The sequence below is a fragment of the Chiloscyllium plagiosum genome, unplaced genomic scaffold (assembly GCF_037043375.1).
Source record: "Chiloscyllium plagiosum isolate Xiang-an unplaced genomic scaffold, Cpla_swu_hap1 HiC_scaffold_22, whole genome shotgun sequence".
NCBI classification, from domain to species: Eukaryota; Metazoa; Chordata; class Chondrichthyes; order Orectolobiformes; family Hemiscylliidae; genus Chiloscyllium; species Chiloscyllium plagiosum.
Genome location: NW_028270160.1, coordinates 39,949,010 through 39,973,630, shown reverse-complemented (window position 1 = coordinate 39,973,630; position 24,621 = coordinate 39,949,010). Strand labels below are relative to the sequence as shown.

At 40.1% G+C, this 24,621-nt stretch overlaps 1 protein-coding gene across 21 annotated transcripts in view; it reads right to left on the bottom strand.

Moving 5' to 3' along the window:
• The window catches only part of jakmip3 (Janus kinase and microtubule interacting protein 3), a 377,671-nt gene that overhangs the window by 232,113 nt on the left and 120,937 nt on the right, over window positions 1-24,621 (bottom strand). For all 21 annotated transcript variants that reach the window (XR_015760937.1, XR_015760934.1, XR_015760936.1 and 18 more), the window contains exon 3: window positions 20,729-21,226. Coding sequence is in view for 8 of the 21 variants with exons in the window: in XM_043712580.2 (XP_043568515.1) it covers window positions 20,729-21,226 (498 nt within the window). In the remaining 13 variants the exon portion in view is untranslated. The remainder of the gene's footprint in view (window positions 1-20,728; window positions 21,227-24,621) is intronic.

Here is a 24,621-nt window from a genome sequence, read left to right as displayed (position 1 = left end):
AACAGTGAGCTGTGATCAGATGCTGTCAAATATTGTTGCAAACGATTGTACCTGACACTAAATATCAATATTATCGAGGAAATACTTTCCATGTGGAAAGCAAAGAAATTTTACATCTCTTCCAGCTCCCTCATTTAAGTAATGAGATTGTACAAAAATCACGTCTAACCACAGATGACTCTGAGAAGTTTTTACATTAACAGGAACATTCATACAGCTATAAACAGTCATTTAAAATAATCTGTGTAAATCACATTGAGTTCCTACTTTCAAGCTTTAAAAACTTTAGACAGTTATGCAATAGTAAGCATGTCAACTTACTTCCTTTTGGCAATGTTGTAAATTCTAGTGCCCAGTAAAAGGTCATCAACATTCACTTCTATAGACGGGGATCATCGGCAGATGAACACAGAGGCAGAAATCCCCACCCCAGAAGGTTAATACAGTGATTGGAACGAGGTCAGCTAGGTGGACCTCATAGACTCTGAACTCCGTGATTGGGACTGTTAACCTGGTCCAAACAGGGAGTCCTGGCTGACAGATATAAACAAGAATGTCAGAGGTTCTGTTCACTCTAGGAACTGGCTCTGCGTCAGTGTCATGGACTATGAACATAAAATAAAGGATGACTAGGTAACAGGATACCAACCTTTGTGGAGGTATTTCAGTTAGCATTAGTGCAAAGCAGATCACCTACATCAAACATGTATGAGACATGGAAAGAGTAAATGGAATGGCAGAATATGTAGCACAGAAGCAGGTCATTTGGCACCATTGCTGTATTCTGTTTTCTACACTGCACCCAAATCTCCTTCCATTCCTTGTAACTTTTTAAACATGTCTCCCTTGTGTGTTTATTTAGCTTCTGCATGAATGAGTGTATGGATTCACATTGCCACTTGATGGCACTTGCAATCCTGAAGAAAGGTACATTTTGTCAATGCTTTTCATCATGCGTTCATCAGGACCATTCATACAAATACAAATTCAAGAGGAAGGTCAAAATTTATAGTGCATGAAAGGAGTTTGTTGATTGATTAGCAAATGGACTCTGAGCAGTTGAACAGACAGTACGCCATGAAAACTGATTGACAGTTAATTGCCAAGGTTTTTAAAATGTTAAATGAGGCAGCTTGACTGATTTGTCACAATATTGCCCTGTGAAATGAAACAGCAATGGCTGTCACCTACATTGTTCAGTTAAACAGGGCTTTGAACTTTTAGGATTATCCAAAGACAGAGTCACAGCTAATGCTGGAGACTGAGTTGCAAGTTCTGCAAGTGCTTTGCTTGTTGTGAACAGCCAAAGGGAAATGCATAGAGACACAAGGTGTTCATACATGACATCACAATGGCACCGAAATGCATAAAGATTCACCCCAATTAGTACTTGGTAACAACAACAAGCTTCTTATCACTCTTTGGGTGAAGACATATCCCTTGAATTCCTCACTGGATTTTTAGTAGTTCTGCTTGAATGTAGATGTGCTGTGGAGGAGCTGGTGTTGGACTGAGGTGGACAAAATCCCACAACACCAGGTTGTAGTCCAACAGGTTTATTTGGAAGTACTAGCTTTTGGAGTGTTGCTCCTTCATCAGGCAGCTGTGGAGCAAGATCATAAGACACAGAATTTATCACAAAAGATTACAGTGTCATGCAACTGAAATTATACATTGAATAAATCTAGATTGCTGTTAAATCTTTTATAATGGGTTACAGGTTTCAGTTCATTAATATGTAAATTGCAGGACTTCTTTTAAGCCACATTCTTGAGATAACTTAAGCTTTTATAACAATAGGTAACATCTCAGCTCTGACAATGCATTAAAGGTGTGAGGTTAGAGTCTGTCTGTACTCCAAACTTAAGTCGGACTGGTTCTATTTCCAAAGTAGGAATTTATAAAATGTTATATGGATTGACTACCTGCAGATTGTGTGCTCTTTGAGCAAAATAGAATGTTTCTACAAATACAATTCTGCAAATGCAAATTTACCCCTAGACTTATTGTCCAGACCTTCCCAGGAGTGGAGAAACTACACCATGTTCTTCACAGCCTGCAACACATTATTGATGAGGATGAGCACCTCACCAAAACATTCCCCACATCTCCACTTCTCGCCATTAAACAACCATCAAACCTTAAACAGACCATTGTTCGCAGCAAACTGCCCAGCCTTCAGGACAACATCGACCACAATACCATACAACTCTGTCATAGCAACCACTGCAACATGGGGGTAGGCATTATACATGGGGACACCACCCACTGTGTACACAGCAGGTACTCATGTTATTCCGCCAAAGTTGCCTATCTCATACACTGCAGGCAAGGATGCCTTGGGGCATGGTACATTGGTGAGACCAAGCAGGCGCTACAACAATGGATGAATGGATACCGTGTAACAATTGTCAGACAGGGATGTTCCCTCCCAGTCAGGGAACACTTAGCGGTCCGGGAGACTCAGCCTCAGATCTTCGGGTGACCATCCTCCAAGGTGGACTTTAGGATACTCAACAACGCAGTAGACGAGAGAGGCTGATAACAAGTTCAGTAGCCATAAGGATGGCCTCAACTGGGACCTTGGGTTCATGTCACACTACAGGTGACCCCACTACAATATATACTCTCACACACAAACACAAGTACACATACACACACACTCTTAAATACTCACGCAGGCCCTCTCTCATACACATGTTCTCTCTCACACAAACACACATACACACCCACGCGCACACCCTCTCACAGGCTTATACTCCATCGACTCATGCGCACACTCGACCAAGCATGTACACACACAAACAAACACACTCTCCCATGCACTCAGTCACACACACTCACATGCACACAATCTCTCTTTCTCTCTCACTCTCATGCACAGACACACACATATAAGTTTATGGGGTGAATTTGAATTTGCAGAATTGTATTTGCAGATACATTCTATTTTGCTCAAAAAGCACACAACCTGTAGGTAGTCAATCCATGTAACATTTTATAAATTCCTACTTTGGAAATAGAACCAGTCTGACTCAAGATTGGGATATAGATCGACTCTAACCTCACACTTTAATGCACTATCTGAGCTGAGATGTCACCCTGTTTTATATAAAACCTTAAGTTATCTCGAGAATGTGTCTTAAAATAAATTCTGGGATTTACATATTAATGAACTGAAACCTGCAACCCATTCTAAAAGATGAAAGACTTAACAGCAATCTAGGTTTTTTTCAATATATCATTTCAGTTGCAAGATACTGTAATCTTTTGCTATAAATTCTGTGTCTTATGATCCTGCTCCACAGCTACATGATGAAGGAGCAATGCTCTGAAAGCTAGTACTTACAAATAAACCTGTTGGATTATATTCTGGTGTTGTGTGATTTTTAACTGAATGTAAATGTTGACATCGCAGACTAGCATTCATTTATTACGAATGTAGTTAAAATATGCTAATGAACAGACAAACTGCTTTTGTGATGTTAATTATGGGATTGATATCAACCAGGATGTCTTGAAAAAATGCCCTGTTTTTATTCAAAGTAGTGTTGTGGCATCTTTTACATTCATCTGAATAGGCAGATGAGTTTTGGAGTTTTAGTATCTTATCTAAAAAAAACCACTTCCAACTGTGCAGTGCTCTGTTAGTACCTGTTCTGGAACAGTAGCCTTTATTTTAATGTTGTCATGCCCTACAGGGGGACTTAAACCCAGGAACTTGTAGTTCAGAGATGGTAATGCTGGCAAATGAGCCAGAACTAGTCTCCCCGGATTGACTTCCTCGATAAGTGTACAAATTCTCTTGAAAGCCCAATTCGACATCAATTCAAAGCAGAAGGAGACTCTTTCCTGTGTTTTTGAGTCAGGAGCTGATTTGATATTCAGCCTGCGTTTACACTACAATGGTAGCAGCTGGTGCCAGTTAGTAGTCATGTAAACATGCCTTTTGACATCCAAACAAAAGGTTAAACTCTTCAAACACACTGCCGGAGAAATGAAAGTGGGGTACATAACTCAGGAGAATGTATTTGTTATCCTCTGATTTTCTCTCCTAAATTCTCCTTTCTGAAGGTATTTACATAGGGATGCGGTTCAACAGGAACAGTCCTTGGATTTCACCAAGGGAGGCATTCCTCACATTAGTGAATCACTCAACTTTAAGGGCATCAAAGCAGAAAGGGATATAAACTTCTCTTAACATTCACATGCAAAATCCTTTCAGCAGAATCACACACCATAGAAAGAGGCCATTCAGCCCATTCTGTTCACTTTACTTTTATTATCTTTCAAAACCTAAGTCTGGAGCTGGATGCAAGTACTGTCTATGGAAACTCACCCTGCTATGTCCACATAGTCTGACAACTATTTTCACTCCGTTGGCTATATAAAAGCCTTGCTGAATTTTCTTTCAATCACTTGCCCCAAGACATTGAGGCTAATTGCAGTCCTCTTGTTGTCATCCCATCTGATATTAGCTAACTCTACAGATAAATTAGCACGCAAATTTGTCCTATTTTGGCAGTTTCTTAAACAGTACTCTGGAAGGTAAAGTATGTGTTTTGTGGCTTCTGTGTTTCATGTGGCTGATTTATACTTCACCATCCCAGTTTTTTTATTACTTATTGATTGTACCATCTATTCAAAGCTCTCTGTTACCCCTTTAATCAACGTGACCTGCCAAAGAACTGTTATCCATTAGCCAGTTGTTTCTTACAAACTAATTACATGATAAAGATAATCACTTCCAAAAATATGTTTGGACAGAAATAAAATAAGTACAACCTTTGTTTCATGTTATTTAACTCAATCAATCAATTTTATGGTCAAGTTATTGGATTGTATGCAAGCTCTTTGTTCACTGTGGAGACTCCGGATGGTGTTCCGGTAGATTATTTAGCCATCTTGGCCAACACTCAACATGTCAATTCTTTCATGATGCTCCACTTTATGGAACAGTTCTTCACAGTTACTATCCCAGAATGGATATATTTCACACCGAGATCTCTCCCTCACTCACTCTTTATTAAATCAAAAGTATCCATCAGTTCCATGACCAATGTAGAAATCAACGCTTTTGCTTACCTCAGAATCACCTTCAGAAAAGTGTTACTTTTATTATTTATCAAAACCTAAACCTGGAGTTTCCATGAACTCTTTGATTTTATTTACCTAAAAGCAGAAGGAAATGTGGGTGATCAAGTATGTTGGATTCCTTCTCACCTTTGCACTCGTTCTGTTATTCACAGTTCAGTGAAAGAGTCTGCTCAAGGCAGCAGTGACCAAGTGGAACAATCAAACAATCCATAATCTGTCATTTTGCTTCATTTACTTAGAATCATTATCAACCAGGTAGGAAACTGACAATCTCAGTTGTAGAAGGTAACTTGAAGCTAGAGGGATTTTTAAAATTATTATTTTTCAACAGGATATATGTGATATTGGCAAGATCACAATTACTGCCTGACAGAATTTTGTTTGAACCATTATAATCTTTGTGGTGATGTAGTTAGAGAATTTAAGGAATTTAGTACAGCAATTAAAGAAATTAGATATCCAACTGAATTCAAAGCAGCTAAATTCAAGGTTTACAGGCACTGTTAATACCATACTATTATTAATCTTCCTTTCCTTTTTGTTGTTGCCATCTGGTTTACTGTCTCGATTTGGGCAATTTGCTGATGGTCTACCATTTACCTACTGCAACCATATGCAGAACAACCTCGATTATCCAAATGGGACAGGCAGGGAGTATTTTGTAACTGATTGTTCGGATAACTGATTGCTCGAATAACGGAAAATGTTTTTACGGACCTTGCGATCTTGTTCGGATAATCCGAAATTCGAGTAATTGACGTTCGGATAAGCAGGGTTGTTCTGTATATTTTCCTTTCTTCACAATAGCACCAGGCCTGTAAGGAGAGTGGCCTATGACAAATTGGAGTCACATGTGCTCATTGCACCATTACAAAATGAGCCAAAATCTAAATTTGTCCCAAAAGCCAGGATTCAGTCTGTTGAAAAACAGCCAAGCTTTGAACTGCAAAGAAATTGGAAGTTGAAAAGAAGATTCAGTGAAAACTGCTTGCAACCAAGTCAGACGTTACAGAGAAAGCTTTGTTGTAAAATTAACAAAGTAGAAGTAATTATGTAAGATGGTAACTTATGATGCCCAAGAATTTATTGATCAAGAGGGCTCAAGTTGGCAGAAATTAGTGCCCTTAGACATGGACCACTTAAAAGCCATTGGAAAACAGAAGGAGAACCCCAATAAGGTAATGAGACAGAAGTTCTTCAGAATGCTGGCTAAGTAATTTGAATTCAGTCAAGCCAAAGCAGAAATTGAATCTGTACCAGACAGGGTTACTTTAGCACAAATAGAGATGGGAAAGAAACTAGAAATTAAATCAGAGATTAAGGTTCAGAGGAAAAGGGAACAAAAGCAAGACAGAGGAAATGAGCTGAAAAGACAAGTTCAAAGACATGCAAACCAGAGAAATGGAGCTAGAGCTCCAAGCCTGAGAAAGTGAAAAAAAGAGGATTTCCAGTTATATAAATTGAAGTTGGAGCTACAAACACAGAGAGAGAGAGAGAGAGACAGGCAGACAGAGACCAAAGTGACTAAGAATAATCTCACTCTGTCTAGTAACAGCCAAAATCAAAAAACCTCTGAAACAGGCCATGAAATCGGAAGATTTTCCTAAGATGTTCCCACATTCAAATAGAGAGATGTCATATCCTTCTTTAAGAGTAGTAGTTCAGCTGCATTTAATCCAAGAAATGCTCTGGCCCAAGAACTGATGATGGTTGAGAGTCATTTAACAGACAAACACGAGAAACGCATTACATCCTATTCCCTGAAGTAGCTGCTGGTTTCAAACAGACTGTGGGGGGCTGTATAATTCCAGCCAGTGAAGCCTGGCTTCATAGTTCTTTTAGTTTTATTTTCACTGAAATTTAATAACACAAAACTTTAACGTTCTTTCAACTAAAGAACTGAGGTTTATTATTGAAAAGATGAAAATGAAAGAAAAGCCATTTAGAAATTAATGCAGTTAGACATACCATGAACATAAAAAAAAGTTACAGATAAATTACTGATCTGAAACAAGACCAAGAGTGCTGCAGCAGGTCTGGCAGCATCTCTGGAGAGGAAGACAGATGTAACAGTTCAAGTCCAGTTAGCTTTTGTCAGAACCATGACTGATTTGTCATTATTAGTAGAGTTCAATGGTGAGGAAATCATAAATTGTGATTGTAACAGAAGTACAAATCTAAAAGCAATTTAAACAGTTGTAAAAATGGGAAAAAGGAAAGGAAAGAATTTCCCAATAAAACTTAATTGAAATGTTTAAGGGCAAGCTGTATTGATTTAGCCATTTGTGCATATAAAGGAAAAGGAAAGTGCATTTCTTCTCTTTTCCTTCCACTGTGCAATTCTGTAAAAAAAAATGAAACTATTATTTCTATTATTTCCAGTGAAGAGAAAGAGATATCACATTTTGTAATTGTAATTGTAACATTTTATGTTTTGTGTGAAGGTAAATCTGTCTTTTTAGAAATAGATACAGAATTTTATAAAATAGCTTCTCAGGAGTCACGTCACATGCTTTGTTGATTCAGGACAGCAATAAAACAGCGGACGCCTGTCTTAACTCCACCAAAACAAAATTGTGCAAACATTGATGAATCATGGTTCCACAAAGCAAGGTCAACTTTTTGGAATTATCTGTGGAGTCCTCCAAATCTCCTGTTTTTCCAGAAGTTTTAAATTTCTAAATTTAAGAATAAATCATTGTGCTATCTATGGATTAATCAAATTCTAAACATCCGCCTTTGTGATTGATGCTGAGTTAACACATCAGTGTGTCTGCTTTTTTTGGCTATAATTCATCAACAAGGATAGTTATCTGACTTCTGGGGAGCTCCTCTGCAGGATTCTGTGTCCATTTTTAGAAAGCAAGATTAGCCTTTATTGCAAAAATGGATAACATCACAGTTACACATTTGTGACATTTTTGGGAGTCGAGAGTGTGGTGCTAGAAAAGCACTGCAGGCAGGCAGCATCCGAGGAGCAGGAGAATCAACGTTTCAGGCATAAGCCAATCAGAATCATGGGAGTGGAATGATCTGAGCCCCAAAATTCTCCATAGCCACTGCCAACGTGAGCTGCAGTTTCTTGGAGACATGACCTTGCCCTCATTGCTTCTCCTCCTCATGCCTGAGAAAGAAGCTTTGATTTCTGTGCAACCCACTGAGCTAGGAAATGGTGATTGTCTACGGAAGCAAACGTCTTGTCCTTTGTCACAGGAAAACAAGCTGGGCCTCACAGACACTCAGCATTGTTGGCAAGCAAGATTCAGAACAGGTCACATGAGCTCTTTTACAACTTCATTTTACCTTAAATTAAATGGACTGGTCAAAAACCTAATTAGCTTATCAACCTAGTATTTGCAATGCAATAATGACTGGTGATTAGCAAAATAAAATCAATGGCGAGTTGATAGGATTTGGAAAGCACTGTCTAAGCATGTGACGTAGGCAGGTTCAATCGTGTTTAAAAAAGATTTTCCAATAGATTTATTATGAGAGAAAATTTTCAGGGCTACAAAGAAACAGCAAAGAAATGGAACAAGCAGAGCAGCACAGTGGCTCAGTGGTTAGCACTGCTGCCTCACAGCACCAGGGCACCAGGTTCGATTCCAGCCTCGGGCGGCTGTCTGTGTGAAGTTTGCACATTCTCCCTGTGTCTGCGTGGGTTTCCTCTGGGCGCTCCGGTTTCCTCCCACAGTCCAAAAGATGTGCAGATCAGCTGAATTGGCCATGCTGAATTGCCCATAGTGCTAGGTCAATTAGGCAGAGGGAAATGGGTCTGGGTGGGTTACTCTTCGGAGGGTCGGTGTGGACTGGTTGGGCCGAAGGGCCTGTTTCCACACTGCAGGGAATCTAATCTAATCTAAAGTGGATAACTCCTTCAGAGAGCAAAGAGGTCAACTGAGCTACTTCTACATGTAACCATGTTTTGATTTTATGATTCATTAAAAGTTTATTGAAAGCTTTAATGAAAGTTGATTTGATATTCACAGATTTAGCAGTAGAACAACTGGGTTTTCACTGTTGACTCAGTAAGAAGTTGTGTGGCATCTTTTGTTGAAAAAACAGAAGAAGGAATATCACAGAATCAATTTCTAATTAAATTTGCCTCCAAGGAAATATATATTTCAAATTGATGCGTTTTTTTCAGCATTACAATCACTATTCGATAAGTAGCAAACTTGCGATACATGCTGCTGTACCCATGTGATCCAACCATTCCGGAAAATTATGTTAGGGAAATCTCAGATTATAGGCCGAATGGTAAATGACCAATTTCAGTTACTATTTATTAATATTAGTAAAATAGGCAAGAGAACATTGAACTATCAAAGATAATGAAAATAAAGCAGAAACAGATGAAGAAGATTTTGTTTGAACGCAGAGTTGTACCACATGGAAAAAGACCCTTCGGTCCAATCATTCCAAGCCAAACATAATCCCAAACTAAACTAGTCCCACCTAGAGACAAAAAAACTGCAGATACTGGAATCCAAGACAAGCAGGAGGCTGGAAGAATACAGCAAACCAGGCAGCATCAGGAAGTGGAGAAGTCAACGTTTTGGGTGTAACTCTTCTTCAGGCCTGATGTTGAAAAATTGATAAAATAAAACAAGGTTTTTAAAAATGTTTCATGCATCATTCTACCTGCCTAGATCAATAAAGGAACATGGTTTCATTCTATTCATGGTTGGTTATTAGGAAGTTTAGAGGATTCATTTGAATTATCCTGTATTTGATACAAATGTCATGCTCAATGAAATGGGTTTAATCAATTATAGCTGAAAGCATGGTGCTGTAAAAATTTTGAAATGGAACAAAGTTCAGTCAAGCTGTGCTGTTATACTTCTGGCTGTGTTGTTTTTGCCCAAGCTTGATGATTTATAATGAAGCAGTTATTTATGACTTTGTCCAATTTTGTGAAATAATGTTGAGCTGTCAAGACTTAATGAGGCTGAAATTCTGAGATTGCTAGTTAAACAGGACTATCAGCAAATCCCTAGGAAATACCTAACTAAACTTTCTCCCTTTCCAATGCCCCTTCAAGGCTGGAAACTTGTTGTGACATCTCAGGCAGAATTGTGCGAGCAGGGATGGAGAGGGCACATGACAGCAGGAGATGGCGTGGGAAGTGGAAGAGCTCTGCAGCAGCCCTGGCTGTAACAGAGTTTGTGACCCCAACATTTCAACTCACAATCCCACAAGGGGTGTCCTGAATCCTCCCTCACTGGGATGCCTGATTTCAGAAAATGGTGCAGACCTTGTTAAGACCTTGTTATGTCTCAGTAATTTCCAAGAATTTATTCATTGACCTGCAATAACAGAACTTTCATCGACCTGTAATGGCAGCTACTTATGCTGCATGAGTGGAATGATTAGCAATTCCTGATGAAGAGCTTTTGCCTGAAATGTTGATTTGCCTACTCCACGGATGCTGCCTGATCTGCTGTGCTTTTCCAGCACCACACTCTTGACTTTGATTAGCAATTTCCACAGGGTTGGATGTGGGCCCCGTTACAATTGATCATGTGGTTCTGTTTGCACCATGCATCTGATATGTGTGAAATTTCTTCTCTTTTTAGCTCAATTCATGTACACTATTATTCTTTCAGATCACACCTGTAAATACATTCCTTACTTTAAAAACAGAAGGCTGGCTGTGACTCTGGATGGATTCAGCACTCAAAACCCTGTGGTGACTCTGTAACCCAAGCAGGGGGGGTGGTCACGTGACGTCCCCGTCTCGCACCCGGAAGAGTGCGGGGCGGGTACGTGACGTCCCGTTTCGCGCCCCGGAAGAGGGCGGGCGATCACGTGACATCCCGTTTCGCGCCCCGGAAGAGGGTGGGCGATCACATGATGTTCCATTTCGCGCCTCAGAAGTGGGTCGAGGAGGTCACGTGATGCTCCATTTCGCGGGCAAAAGAAGGTCACGTGGGGTTGGACAGCTAGGAATGCGAGGAGGCGGGGAATGGAGTCAGACCAACACCCAATCAGAAGATAATTCTACCTCAGTGTTTATATGACGTTTTTTATTGTATAAAAGACTGGGGCAGGGATAAAACGAGATCTTACTTTTTGAACTAACACACTTTGTAGTTTGTCAGGGATAAAGAGGTTTAGACCCAGAGCTCTGAATGCTTTGTTCACTTACTGTGTAAAATAAATTAAGAGTGTGAGACCGAATATCTTCTCCTATTGCTTCATTTAAAAGAACACGCAGGACTTGGCTCACACATAGAAGAAAGTAAATTTAAATTGGTAGATTGAGCCAAAGTCCAACACACCTCAAAAGAATCCTGACACACCCCATTCCCTTGTTCCAGATGGAAAAAGACACAACTTGTAAAAAGCCACAGGATAAAACTATTTGCAGCCTTAGAAAGGATTGGTACCTCAAGCTAAGAGAGCAAATGCCGTATATACTCGAGTAAAAGTCAATCTCATGTAAAGGTCGACCCCCTGTTGTTGGCCACAAAATCTGGAACTTTCCATACATTTTCGTTAAAGTCAACCCTTATTCTTCACAGATAACTGGTCAACATTTGTGAGGAAAGGTCTTATCCTGTGCATAAATGTTACAGCTACAATGTTTTAGATTAGATTACTTACAGTATGGAAACAGCCCCTTCGGCCCAACAAGTCCACACTGACCCTCCAAAGAGCAACCCACCCAGACCCTTTCCCTGCATTTACCCCTTCACCTAACACTGCGGACAATTTAGCATGGCCAATTCACCTAACCTGCACATTTTTTTTTGGACGGTGGGAGGAAACCGAAGCACCCGGAGGAAACCCATGCAGACACAGGGAGAATGTGCAAACTCCACACAGACAATTGCCTGAGGCTGGAATTGAACCCAGGTCTCTGGCGCTGAGGCAGCAGTGCTAACCACTGTGCTACCATGCCCCCCTTGATCAGTGAGATTGTACAAGAGTCAAATGTCTGTTTTTTTTAATCAGAAATAAAAGCTTAAAATGTTTGTTTGAAAAACTAAAACAACTGTGTGGAGTTTGCACATTCTCCCCGTGTCTGCGTGGGTTTCCTCCGGGTGCTCCGGTTTCCTCCCACTCTCCAAAAAGGTGCAGGTTAGGTGAATTGGCCACGCTAAATTGCCCGTAGTGTTAGGTGCGGGGGTAAATGTAGGGGAATGGGTCTGGGTGGGTGCGCTTCGGCGGGTCGGTGTGGACTTGTTGGGCCGAAGGGCCTGTTTCCACACTGTAAAGTAATCTAATCTAATCTAAACAGTAGACGAGAGAAAACGGAGGGAAATGGAAGAATTTGGCGCGAACATTTAAGACTCATCAGGTCAGAGTCAGATGACAACCTCCCTTTGTGGCAGCTCAGCTGAGCTCAGTTCCCCTCTAGCACTCATGGAATATAGCCATATACCTAGCTGAGGTTTTTGATACTTCTTCTTCATTTTGTGTAAACATATCCTCCAGAAAAACCAAAAAATATACAGCAGTGTTTAAAGTGAAAGCTATCGAAGTTGCAGTGAAGTCAAGTAACTATGTAGCAGCCAGTGCTGTAATTCATTGAGTTTTTTTCTTTATTTGTTAGAGATCAATTGGGCTTCTGCTAATGATACAGTATTTTGGATTGTAACATGAATTTCAGCCCCTAAAAACTAGTATCCATGTCATAAATTTAACCTTAAAATATAGGCTAAAATATTTGACTTTTATACAAGTACATACCTCTTACCAAAGAAATTGATTTAAAAAAAGGATATGCACCATGGAGCCAATTAATTAAGTCTCATTTCTCTCTACATCGTTCAATGTTGTCTCATTTTGTGTAGGAACACAATAGCAAATAGAACTGAACAATGGTAGATGGGAAAGCTTGCTGAATAATGGGCTGTTGAGATCTATATGTGTATAAGGTTGGCAAATATAACTGCAGGCTAGGATTCTGCTCTGTTGAGCAAGGTTTTAGAATAGAGATAGTGCATGCTTTGCAAATCCACCATTACTTTATGCCAGCATGCTAATAGATCAGACTAGTTTCGGTCAGTGACTGCTCTATACACAGATCAATTTGATTAAGCAATGTTAGAATAATCACTAGTTGTCACTTTAAGTTCCATTATTCGGAGAGACTTTAGGTCTCCTTCACATTGAGTCATGTATTTTGCTATATGAATTATGAAAGGTCATTTCTGGTACAACAGTCAGTAAGAAATTCTGGGACACCTGAGGCATCTGAAGTTACTAACTGGCACAGTTGCAAATCATTTCTATTTGACAAATAATTAAGTAAAGGTAGCGATTTTAATTAAATCCAAGAGAACTACTGAATTAAATCATCACTATGTTTCAATGCTAAGCACTGTTTCAAATGGTATCTTCTCCACAATAGTAACATCATGCAAGAGCTTAGTTAAGCATATGCATTGCACAGAAATCTATCCACTTTTTAACTTTTTATCTTTTGAGCTGGTGAGCTTGGGATAAAGCATGATTGTTGCCCAAAGGCACTGGCTGGTTTAATGGAATCCTTGGTTCCTTGATACTCGCTCTTCCATGGATGGACTTCAATACAATGGTCTTTGGCTTGTTTTCTGGGGAAACTCACAGCTATTAGCATTTATAGCTACAGAGGATAGTACTGAATCTAGTCATTAAAATTTGCCCAGAGATAGACATCTGTAAAATGTGATACAAGAATGTAATAGGAGAATGGACAAGCAATCTTAATTCTAATTAAAACTAATTCTTGAAATCTGAGTGCTGTTCCTGTCCACAAAACCCAATGTCCATGGGTCGACCTGTCCCATTAGAAATCCCAATGTCCACAATATAATTTCAACTGCTTATGTGAATTTGTGAAATTGTAATTTAACACTGAGTTGACATTACAGTACCTCAGTTTGTGTCTCTCAACATCATTGTATGTACTAGAATCAAGGTATCATATCAGAACAGGGAAATAATTTACAAATTTAACATAGAGACTGAAGTATATCAATATACATTAGTCTAATTGAGAAGATTTATACATTTCCAGATCAAAGTGGTTGCAAACACATTAGCCTTGTCTTTTGCATAGTTTTCTGGGCTCCACCGTCATTAAGGATAGGAATGCTCACTGAACGTCCTTCTCCAGTATCTTCAATGGCAAGGACAGTATTTATGTGTGGGTTGAGTGCATTAGGCAGGGGTAAATATAGGATAACAGGATAGAGGAATGGGTCTGGGTGGGTTACTCTTTGGAGGGGAGATGTGGACTTGTTGGGCTGAAGGGCCTGTTTCCACACTGTAGGGATTCTAGGATTCTATTCCCCATGCATAATTCCGTGTCTAACAAACTTGATTGAGTTTTTTGAGGCAGTAATCAAAAAGATTGATGAGTGGTAGATGTTGTTTACATGGACCTTAGTAAAGCCTTTGACAGGGTTCTACCTGGTAGACTAATTAGCAAATTGAGATCACATCGGATTCAGGGTGAGCTTGTCAACTGGATACAAAATTGACTTGATGGCCAGAGACAGAGGGTGGTGGTGGAGGGTTGTTTTTCAGACTGGAGGCCTGTGACCAGTGGGAGTTCCACAGGAATCAGTGGTGGGTCCAATTTTGTTTGTCATTTATCTAAGTCTTTGGATGAGAATGTAAGGGGCATGGTTAGCAAGTTTGCGGATGAATCCAAAATTGGTGGTATAGTGGACAGTGAAGAAGGTTATCTAAGGTTACAAAGGGTTCTAGATCAACTGGGTCAATGGGCTGAGGAGTGGAAGACAGAATTTAATTTGGTAAAACAAACAAGGGCAGGACATATTCAATTATCAGTAGGGCTCTTAGTAGTCTTTTAGAACAAACACCTAGGGGTTCAGGTACATAATTCCTTGAAATTTGCACACTTGACTTCGTTGCTAAGACCTTTGAGTTTAGAAGGTGGGACACCATATTGAGATTGAGATATTGGTATGGCCTGTTCTGGAATACTGTGTGCAGCTTTGATGCCCTGCTATAGGAAAGATATTATTAAATTGGAGAGGGTTCAGAAAAGATTTACCAGGATGTTGCCAAGAATGGAGTGCTTGAGTCATCGAAATAGGTTGGGATCTTTTTCACTGGAGAATAGAAAGTTGAGGGGTGACCTTATAGAGACTTCTAAAATTGTGAGGGACATACATAAGTTGAATAGCAAGAGTCTTTTCCCTAGGCTAGGGGATTTCAAAACTAAGGGCATATATTTAAGGTGAGGGGCAAACATTTTAAAAAGGACATGCGGAGCGACTTTTTGTTGCCAGAGAGTGTTCATACATGGAATAAGCTGTGAGAGGAAATAATGGATGCAGGTAAGCTACAAAGTTTAAAAGAAATTTGGATAATTACATGAATAGGGAAGGTGTGGAGGGATATGGGTCAAACACAGGTAAGCAGGACTAGTTTAGTTTGGGAACATGGTTGGCGCCAACTAGTTGGGCTGAAGGGTCTGTTTCTGTGCTGAATAACTCCATGATTCTTTTCTGAAGGTGATGGTGAACTACCTTTTTAAGCCAAAGGAGTCTGTGTGGCATAGGTATACCTGCAGTGTTGTTGAAAAGGGAGTTCCAGGATTTTGATTGAATGATAGTGAAAGAATTTCTCAGTGAGAATGGTGAGTGACTTGGAAGGGTACTTGGAGGTGATGATGACCCCATGTGTCTGTAGTCTTTGTCCTTTATTATGGTAGAAGGCAAAGCACCTGTCAATGATTGGGTTTAAAAGACTATACTGAAGACCTCCAGCAGCATATCTTGGTGCTGAGGTGATTCAACTCCAATAATCACAACAAATTTCTACCGTACTGGGTATGACATCAGCTGGTAAAAAGTTTTTCTCCAATTCCCATTGACATTAATTTTATCAGGTCCCTTGATGTCACACAAACAATCAACTGTTGCCTTGACATTGAGGGCAGTCACACTCACTCCTCCTCAGGAATCCACTTGTTTTTGTCAGTATTTGGATGAAGATTGAAGACTGAACTGAGCTTTGGATCTGAGTGTCTTTGGTGGAACTCAAACATCAAAAGCAGGGTATGGGTCAGTAAGTCACACTCAATAGCACTGTTAGTGACTCCTTAATCACTTTCGTGATGTTTGAGATGAGAGTGATGAAAGTGTGATGGTCACATTGGATTGGCTTTTTTTTCAGACAGGAAGAACGTGGGTAATTTTCCACCTTGTCGGGTAGATTGTGGTACTGCAGCTGTACTCTAATAGCCCAGCTAGAAGCATGTCTAGTTCGAGAGTGAGAGTCTTCTGTATTATAGCCAGAATGTTGTCAGGGTCCACGGTCTTTGCAGTACTTGGTGTGTTCAGTGACTTTTTGGTATCAAATTAAGTCAATCAAATTTGTGAAAAACTATCCTCTGTGATGGTGGGGATTATAAGGCAGAGGCTGAAATGATTTGACCATTTCTGGCTAAAAGTGGTTACAAAGACAGAGTCATAGTCATAGAGATATACTGCATGGAAACAGACCCTTCGGTCCAACCCATCTGTGCCGACCAGATTTCCCAACCCAATCTAGTCCCACCCGGCCCATATCCCTCCAAACTCTTCCTATTCATATACCCATCCAAATGCCTTTTAAATGTTACAATTATACCAGCCTCCACCACTTCGTCTGGCAGCTCATTCCATATATGTATCACCCTCTGTGTGAAAAAGTTGCCCCTTATCAGCCTTGTCTTTGCACACACTTTCTGGGCTGCACCATCACTGATGATTGAGGTGCTCATTGAGTCTGCTCTTCTGGTTAGTTTTTCAACGTTCCACCATAAAGTGGGCCCGAAGTGGACTCATGGCCATAGCAGAGTTGAGTTTGGGCCAGTGCAGTACCCGGCAGCATTGCTGGTGTCTGCTTAGGCGAGGCCCAGTGAGGATTCATAGTAGTGGGAGTGTCAGTGGAGGTGAGATGGCGTCGAAGAGTGATGACTTTCCTTCTAGCAGCAGTATGGCAAAGAGGACTCATGCCTGTCCACTAGGCCTATGGCCCATGGCAGAGCACTTAACAAGAAGGAATGTAAAGTTGAACACTTTTTCTTTATTTTTCTGCCTTTATATTCTATGTTTAGTCTATTTTTCTGTGTTTTAAGATTGCACCGGAGAGAGGTGACACGATACAACACTTCTCACTGTATTTGGTAACAAAATCTGTGACAATAAATAAATGAAATCAAATTGAATCATTGGATCAGCCCTGAATCTATTCAATTTAGTACATTGGTCATATCATACAACATGGCGGAAGCTGCCCTCAGAGTGAACGGGTGTTTGTCTACATAAGGATTGCGCAGTCACTACTACCAATTCCATCATCATCCAATCCTCTAAAATCATTTACTTAACATAGAGTCATGGAGTCATAGTCATACAGCACAGCAACCTTCAGCTCAATCCATCCACCGCCAACCAGGTTTCCTGAACTGAAGTAGTCCCATTGGCCTGCATTTGCCCCATATCCCTCGAAACCTTTCTTAGCCATGTACTTGTCCAAATCTCTTAAATTTTGTAATTGTACTTGCCTCTACACTTTCCTCTGGCAGCTCTTTCCGCATTAGATCCACCATCCCTCAGGTCACTTTTAAATCATTCCCCCTCACCTTAAATCTATGCCCTCTCATTTTGGACTCCCCTACCCTGAGGAAATGACCTTGGTTATTCATTTTATCTATGCTCTTCAAAATTTTATAAACTTCTGTTAGGTCACCCCTCAGCCTCCTACATTATAGGGAAGTCCCAGCCTATTTATCCCCACCTTGTAACTCAAACCTTCCAGTCTCAGCAATATAGAATCACAGAATGCATACAGTGTGGAAGCAGGCCATTCACCTCATCGAACCCACACCAACCCTCTGAAGAACATTCCACCCAGACCCATCCTCCTATCCTATCTATGCATTTTCCAAGGCTAGCCAACCGTGCCTGCACATCTCTGGACACCATGGGAAATTTTACATTGCCAATCCATCTAACCTGCACATCTTTGGACTGCGGGAGGAAACCGGAGCACCTGGAGGGTAGCCACACAGAGAAGGGGAGAATGTAGCATATCCACACATACAGTCACCCAAGGCTGGAATAGAACCTGTGTCCCTGGTGGTGTGAGGCAGCAGTGCTGAGCACGATGCTGCCCATCCCTGAAAATCCTTGCCTGGCATCTTTTCAGTTTAATAACATCCTTCCTACAGCAAGATGACCAGACTTGTATTGTAAAAGTGCACCGGGGATGCCAGATGTATTATAAGCAGTTAATTGATAAAATGATCAGAAATTTTAAGTTTTAAATTAAATATAGTCAATCCAAGAAGACTGAAATAGAATGCGATAGAGTTGTAAACAAGCACGGGATGCTCGAGAAAATCAACAGCTCTGGCAGTATCCCTGGAGAGGGAAACAAGAGTTAACATTTCAAGTCCTATTTAACTCTTCTTCAGAATGGTTGTTTAAAGCTGGGTTATGTAATTCCAGCTAAGTCACTAAATTTAAAAAAAAATTCTGAAATAAAATTATGTTTGCTCGAAACATTGTAGAACTTGAAAGCTCCTTGGTTGCAGCATGAATTCAACTAGCATTTGACAATTTAAGATTTGATCATTTTGATTTGACTAGGTTTGACAACTTAATTACCACGGTTAAAGGCAAATCCAGTACAGCATTACATGTACATCATTCAGCAGTCTGACCACCATTCTAAGAGAAAAAGGGCTGCTTCTCATGTACAGAAGGGCATGTTATAAATGTGTGTGCTTTCTATGCCATCAGCAGTTCCTCGTAAATTGTATCTTTGAATTTGGAGAAATATGTCTGGTTGAGGCTAGAAGGAAGGATAACAGTTAATTATTTTACTTAATGGTATAGCTGTGTGGTATCCCTTTGAAGTTCAGGCTTTGCAATTATCCAGACATCTGAGGTCCTTTGCAACTGGATACTGAGCAGCAGTACATGGCCAAATTCTTTGATAGTCTAATGATAAAAGTGTGAGGAAAAGGCAAGTCAGTTTTTATTAATTACTTTGGCATTTAGCCTATTTTAGCAACTGTAACTCATATCACATATTCCAATTTTGATTTTAATTATTCTAGGGTAACTATACAATGTTTGAAAAATGCTTGTTATGGTAGTATTCCAATATTACTCCCAACATTACTCTGGAAAAACTAACATTTCTAATGGAAGTTTCCTGACATTGATTTTAATTCCAGCCGCACATCAAATGAGTGGCAGACTCCACTACCCAAACAATTTCCTTTCAAATGCTGATTTATTTAAAAATCAACTTCAGTAGCCACCAAGAGATAAGCTTTACAATCAGTCATTCCAAGCAAAATACAAAATATGGTGCAAATAACTAACTTACTGGAGTTCTTCGATGAGCTGTACACAGACTTTCAAAAGGCGTTAATGACAGTGCCACACTACAGACTGGACAATGATAGCTCATGGAATTAAAGGGTCAGTAGCAATGTGGATATAAAATTGGCTGAGTAGTATGGAACAGAGAGTAAGAGACAAGGATGTATTTCGGGCTAGGCGAATAAGGAGATGATGAGGCTCACAGGAGAGAGATTCAGCAACAAACACAGTGTCCACCTGCTTTCCCATTGCTGACTCCTTCAATCAAGCAGGATGGCTTTAAATAAGGCACCCCTCCAGGAGCTTGTAAGTACCATACTGCCTGCATGGTGAGCCCAGCACATGTGGTTGAGTTAATGTCACTGACTGTGGGACAGACCTGCATGTGTAATTGCTGAAATATACGCATAGTTTTCAAATATCTGGACTCTTATCTTTATGCAAATTATCACATTCTTATTCCAACACCAATCATTTCTAGATAAGACCCATATGAGGGAAAAGTATTTCAACATGTGTATGCTATTACCTTCTACATTTGCCATTTTAACATCAAATCTGATCTATTGCATTTAGTGACTGGAGTGTTGAAGCTGCATTAGTTATTAACTTACTTTGACTAATGGTGCTGATCTTGTCTAATTCACTTGCCTAATCATTACTCTTGACTGAATTAAGTTATGTCCAATATAGTCCAGTGTAGACAATATTATAAATGGTAAAGCTATATATTTTTTTCAAATAGCCACAATAGTTATTAATATGGCTGACAACACATCATGTGACCTGGGCAATATTGGCTCCAGACTGACCTGAACTTCAATCAAATATCAAATTAAAATATGAACAATCACAACCATTCTGGAAATTAAGGTTGAGCAAAATATTCCTTGGTAAATATTCAGATTTATATTTCATAGTTAGTCATTTTCTTTATTACACTGTCAGTTGGTGCCATGCAGCACACTGTGGGACACTATGAATTATTGGCAGGATCGTGCAACTCATCAAAATGAACTGCAGTCCTTTATGGTACAACTTGAAGGTCATTTTTTTAAGTAAATAAAAAGTTATAACTTGTTTGGAACCAAATCTCATAAAACTGTGGGTTAAAAGATGTATACTGTTTAGTTAAATGCTACTGCAAACCTCAGGTATAGGGTCAAGGATTTATTGCAGCAAATCTCACACTTACCATCATTTAAAATAATCTTTATATTGAACTTGCTGATAAAACATATGTTTACCAGCAGTATTTACAAGGTTAAGAAATCGATACGTACCAGTCTACGAATCTCCCTTTCACAGTCTCTTTTTATCCTGGAGATTTCCTCTTGATGCAGGTGGTACACACTTCTTATCTCTGCAGCCTTCATCTTGTCAGCATGAACAGCCTGACTTAATGCTTCCTCCACATGTTTTTTAGCCCCCTTCAAATCAGAGATTTCTTGTTGCAGTTTGATTTTCTCAACCTCAAATACTTTCTTGGCCTCTTCTTTAGCTTCATTATAAAGCATTGTTTTAACTTTGTCAGCAGCTCCATCACGCAAGGCGTTAACAAGTGCCTGAAGCCTCTGGTTCTCATTGTCTTTTATTTTGATGATTCGGAGAAGCTCACCTTCATGCTGCCGTAACAGACTCTCTCGCACAGTCTGGAGTTCTTTCATTTTTTCTTCGTGCAGCTTGGCTTTGAGTTCAGTTACTACCACAGTGTGTTTATGCTGCTCCTGCTCCCTGATCAGCTTTCCTTCTTGATTTTTTTCTCGTTCCAATTTGGCAACCTGAAGAACACAGCACAATGAAACCCACATGTATTTTCAGATTAAGTCTTCAAACACAAAACTAAGTAGCTGTCTGCTCTTTACTGTAGCTTTATTCCTGAATAACCTAACTGTTATGTCTCTATTTGCGTATAGAAAGGAAATAAGGCAAACTAATTCCAACCGAGGGAATCTGTCATAAACATGGTCATGATTTCACAATGCTTATTGTAATCAAGACAACTGTTTTCAATTTTTAAAAATTTAAATGTGTTGATTTATGTATGTAACAACGTTTTACACTGAAAAATACCATTGATAAGAAATTATTCATGGAATTTTAGGTTATCCCAACATAGTAGGATGAGCAATGAGACTATTTTTCTATTGAGAATTTTCTAATGAGATTATTGGAATTTACACAATTTTTTTAACCTCTATGAAAATAAAACATTTTCCTATTTTCCCATCTTTCTTAATGTCATCAGCTGTCCTAAGCTGCCAGATGACAAAGTAATATATTGTGAACCTAATTGAATGCTTTCAAGAAATACAAGATCAGTCCTTGATAAAACGGAGCATTTCATAGAATAAACATTTAATTAGATATTAATCTGCACATTTCAACTTGAAAACAATTGCATTACAGCAGTCAGGAAGTGGAATTTGCAATGGTGTAGGGAGGAGAATGGGTTAGAACTTCAGGTAACTTCAAGAAAGACCAGCTGATGCAGAACAGCAGAAATTGTCCAGCAAATTCCGAAGATTTGCACCTCACAGCTAATCTTGTAATTCCCTGAACTTGTTGATTTTTTCATAACACAATCAATTAATGACATTTTATTGGACTGAAGTCATTACACACATCATTACACACATCTACTAGCACGTGAAATGGCTGTCTTTTCATTTCTGGTCTTCCTTAATGCCTGTAAACTGCATTCTCATTCTACAATTAGACAGTTACATTAGTCTGAGAAATTAATGATATTTGATAGCAATTTACTTATAACCTGTTGTTTACCCCCTGTTGAAGTCAATGGTCCCAATCATTCAATCAGATTTCAGCTGCTCTGTCATTAGCTCAGGCTTCCAGCTAGTAACAGTAAAAAATATCAACTGGTTTAGATAAGCTGATCAGTTATTATACAGCGACTTACATTGTTCATCAGATTGAATTGTCTAATGGGGAAAATGCAGTTAGGCAACTGCGTTTGATTCCATTCAATTTAAAATAACTCACACATCGAACGCCCACCCTCCCCCCCTCACGTCCGTCCAAGGCCCCAAAGGATCCTTCCACACCCCACTGCACTTCCACACATCATTTATTATATCTGTTGTTCCTGATGCGGTCCCGTCTACATTGAGGAGGTAGGATGCCTATTTGCAGAGTGGTTCAGAGAACATCTCAGGGACACCCACACCAACCAACCCCACCGCCCCATGGCCGAATACTTCATCGCCCCCTCCTAGGTCCTAGGCTTCCTCCATTGCCACCCAATGCCTGTCCTACCTGTCCATATTTCTTCCCACCTATCCGCTCCAGCCTCCCCTCTCCTATCACCTTCACCCCCACCTTCATCTACCTATCCCACTCTCAGCTACCTTCCCCCCAGCCCCACCCCCCTCTCATTTATCTCACGATCCCCTTGGCTCGCAGCCTCATTCCTGATGAAGGGCTTTTGCCTGAAACAGCGACTCTCTTGCTCCTCAGATGCTGCCTGACCTGCTGTGCTTTTCAAGCACCATATTCTCAACTCTCATCTCCAGCATCTGAAGTCCTCACTTTCGCCCAGGACATTAGTGAAGCTATTTTGAAATTCTGGTCGACCTTCAATAGGAAGGATGTTATTAAGCTTGAGATGTTGCAGAAAAGATCTACAAGAATGTTGTCAGGACTGGCGGGTTTGAGCTGTATGGAGAGGCTGAATAGGCTGAGGCTTTTTTCCCGGAGCATTAAAGGTTGAGGGGTGACCTTATAGAGGTTTATAAAATCATTAAGGACATGTATAAGGTGAGTAGCCATGGTCCTTTTCCTCAGCCAGGGGAGTCCAAAACTAGAGGGCAAAGGTTTAAGGTGAGTGGGGAAAGATTTACAAAGAACCTGAGCAATAACTTTTTCATGCAGAGGGTGGTCTGTGTATGGAAAGAGGAAGTGGTGGAGGCTGGTACAATTACAACAGTTAAAAGGCATCTGGATGGTATATGAATAGGAAAGCTTTACAGGCATATGGACCAAGTGCTGGCAAATGGGTCTCAGTCAGTTTGAGATGTCTGGTCGGCACAGATGAGTTGGACCGAAGGGTCTGTTTCCGTATGGTATGACTCTGTGACCGTATGGTACAGACATTACAAGAACAAATGAAGAAAGGGACAGCATAGTGGCTCAGTGGTTAGCACTGCTACCTCACAGCATTGGGGACCAATGTTCAATTCCACCCTCAAATGACTGTCGAGTATTTACACGTTCTCCTCAGATTTCCTCCAGTTCCCTTTCAAAGTTCAAAGAGGTGCGGGTTAGGTGGACTGGCCATGCTAAATTGCCCTTAGTGTGAGGTATGGGCAGACTACGTGGGGTAGCCATGGGAAATGCAGGGATAGGTTATGGGGGATGGGTTCTGGATGGGACACCCTTTGGAGGATCAGTACGGTCTAAATGGCTGCTTCAACACTGGAGGGACTCTATTCCAAAAAGAGCTTTTGCATCAAATATTTCTTTGTGTATGATTTTCGACTGTGTACATTATGCCTTCACATTGTGCTTGTGAAATGATGAATTTCTTACTTTAGCAAATTTATGCAGTGATGCAGAGCTAAATCTAGGTGAACAGTCACGTCCACTGCAATTTTTTTAAATTCCTTCATAAGATGTGGGCATCACTCTGGCATATCCCTAACTGCCCAGAACTGAATGGTTTATTAGACCATTGCAGAGGGCAGTTAAGAGTAAACTACGTTGCTGGGAATGTGGACTAAACCAGGTAAAAGTAGCAGATTCTCTTCCTTAAATGGCATTTGTGAAGCAGATGGATATTTAACAACAATCACTAACAGTTGTCATGGTCACCATTACTGAGACTGGTTTTATATTCCCGATTGTACAGATTGATTTTAAATTCCACCGGTTGCCATGCCAGGATTTGAACCCACTTCACCAGGGCATTTATCTGATCCTCTGGAATATTACTCTAGTGACAGCATCATGTGGCGTCTCCTCCTAAAGGTGCAGCATTAAAAGAAAAATGTAACATAAAATCAAAAATTAGTGATGAAGTTAATTTGAGATTGGGTTTGAAAAATGCCGTAAGTGGAAAGGAAAATGGTTTGAGTATGCATAAATCTACTTCTATAGTCCTGAAATAAAAATCGAACTACGACAATTATTTTTATGCTTCTCTCTGTTTCTGAAAAGG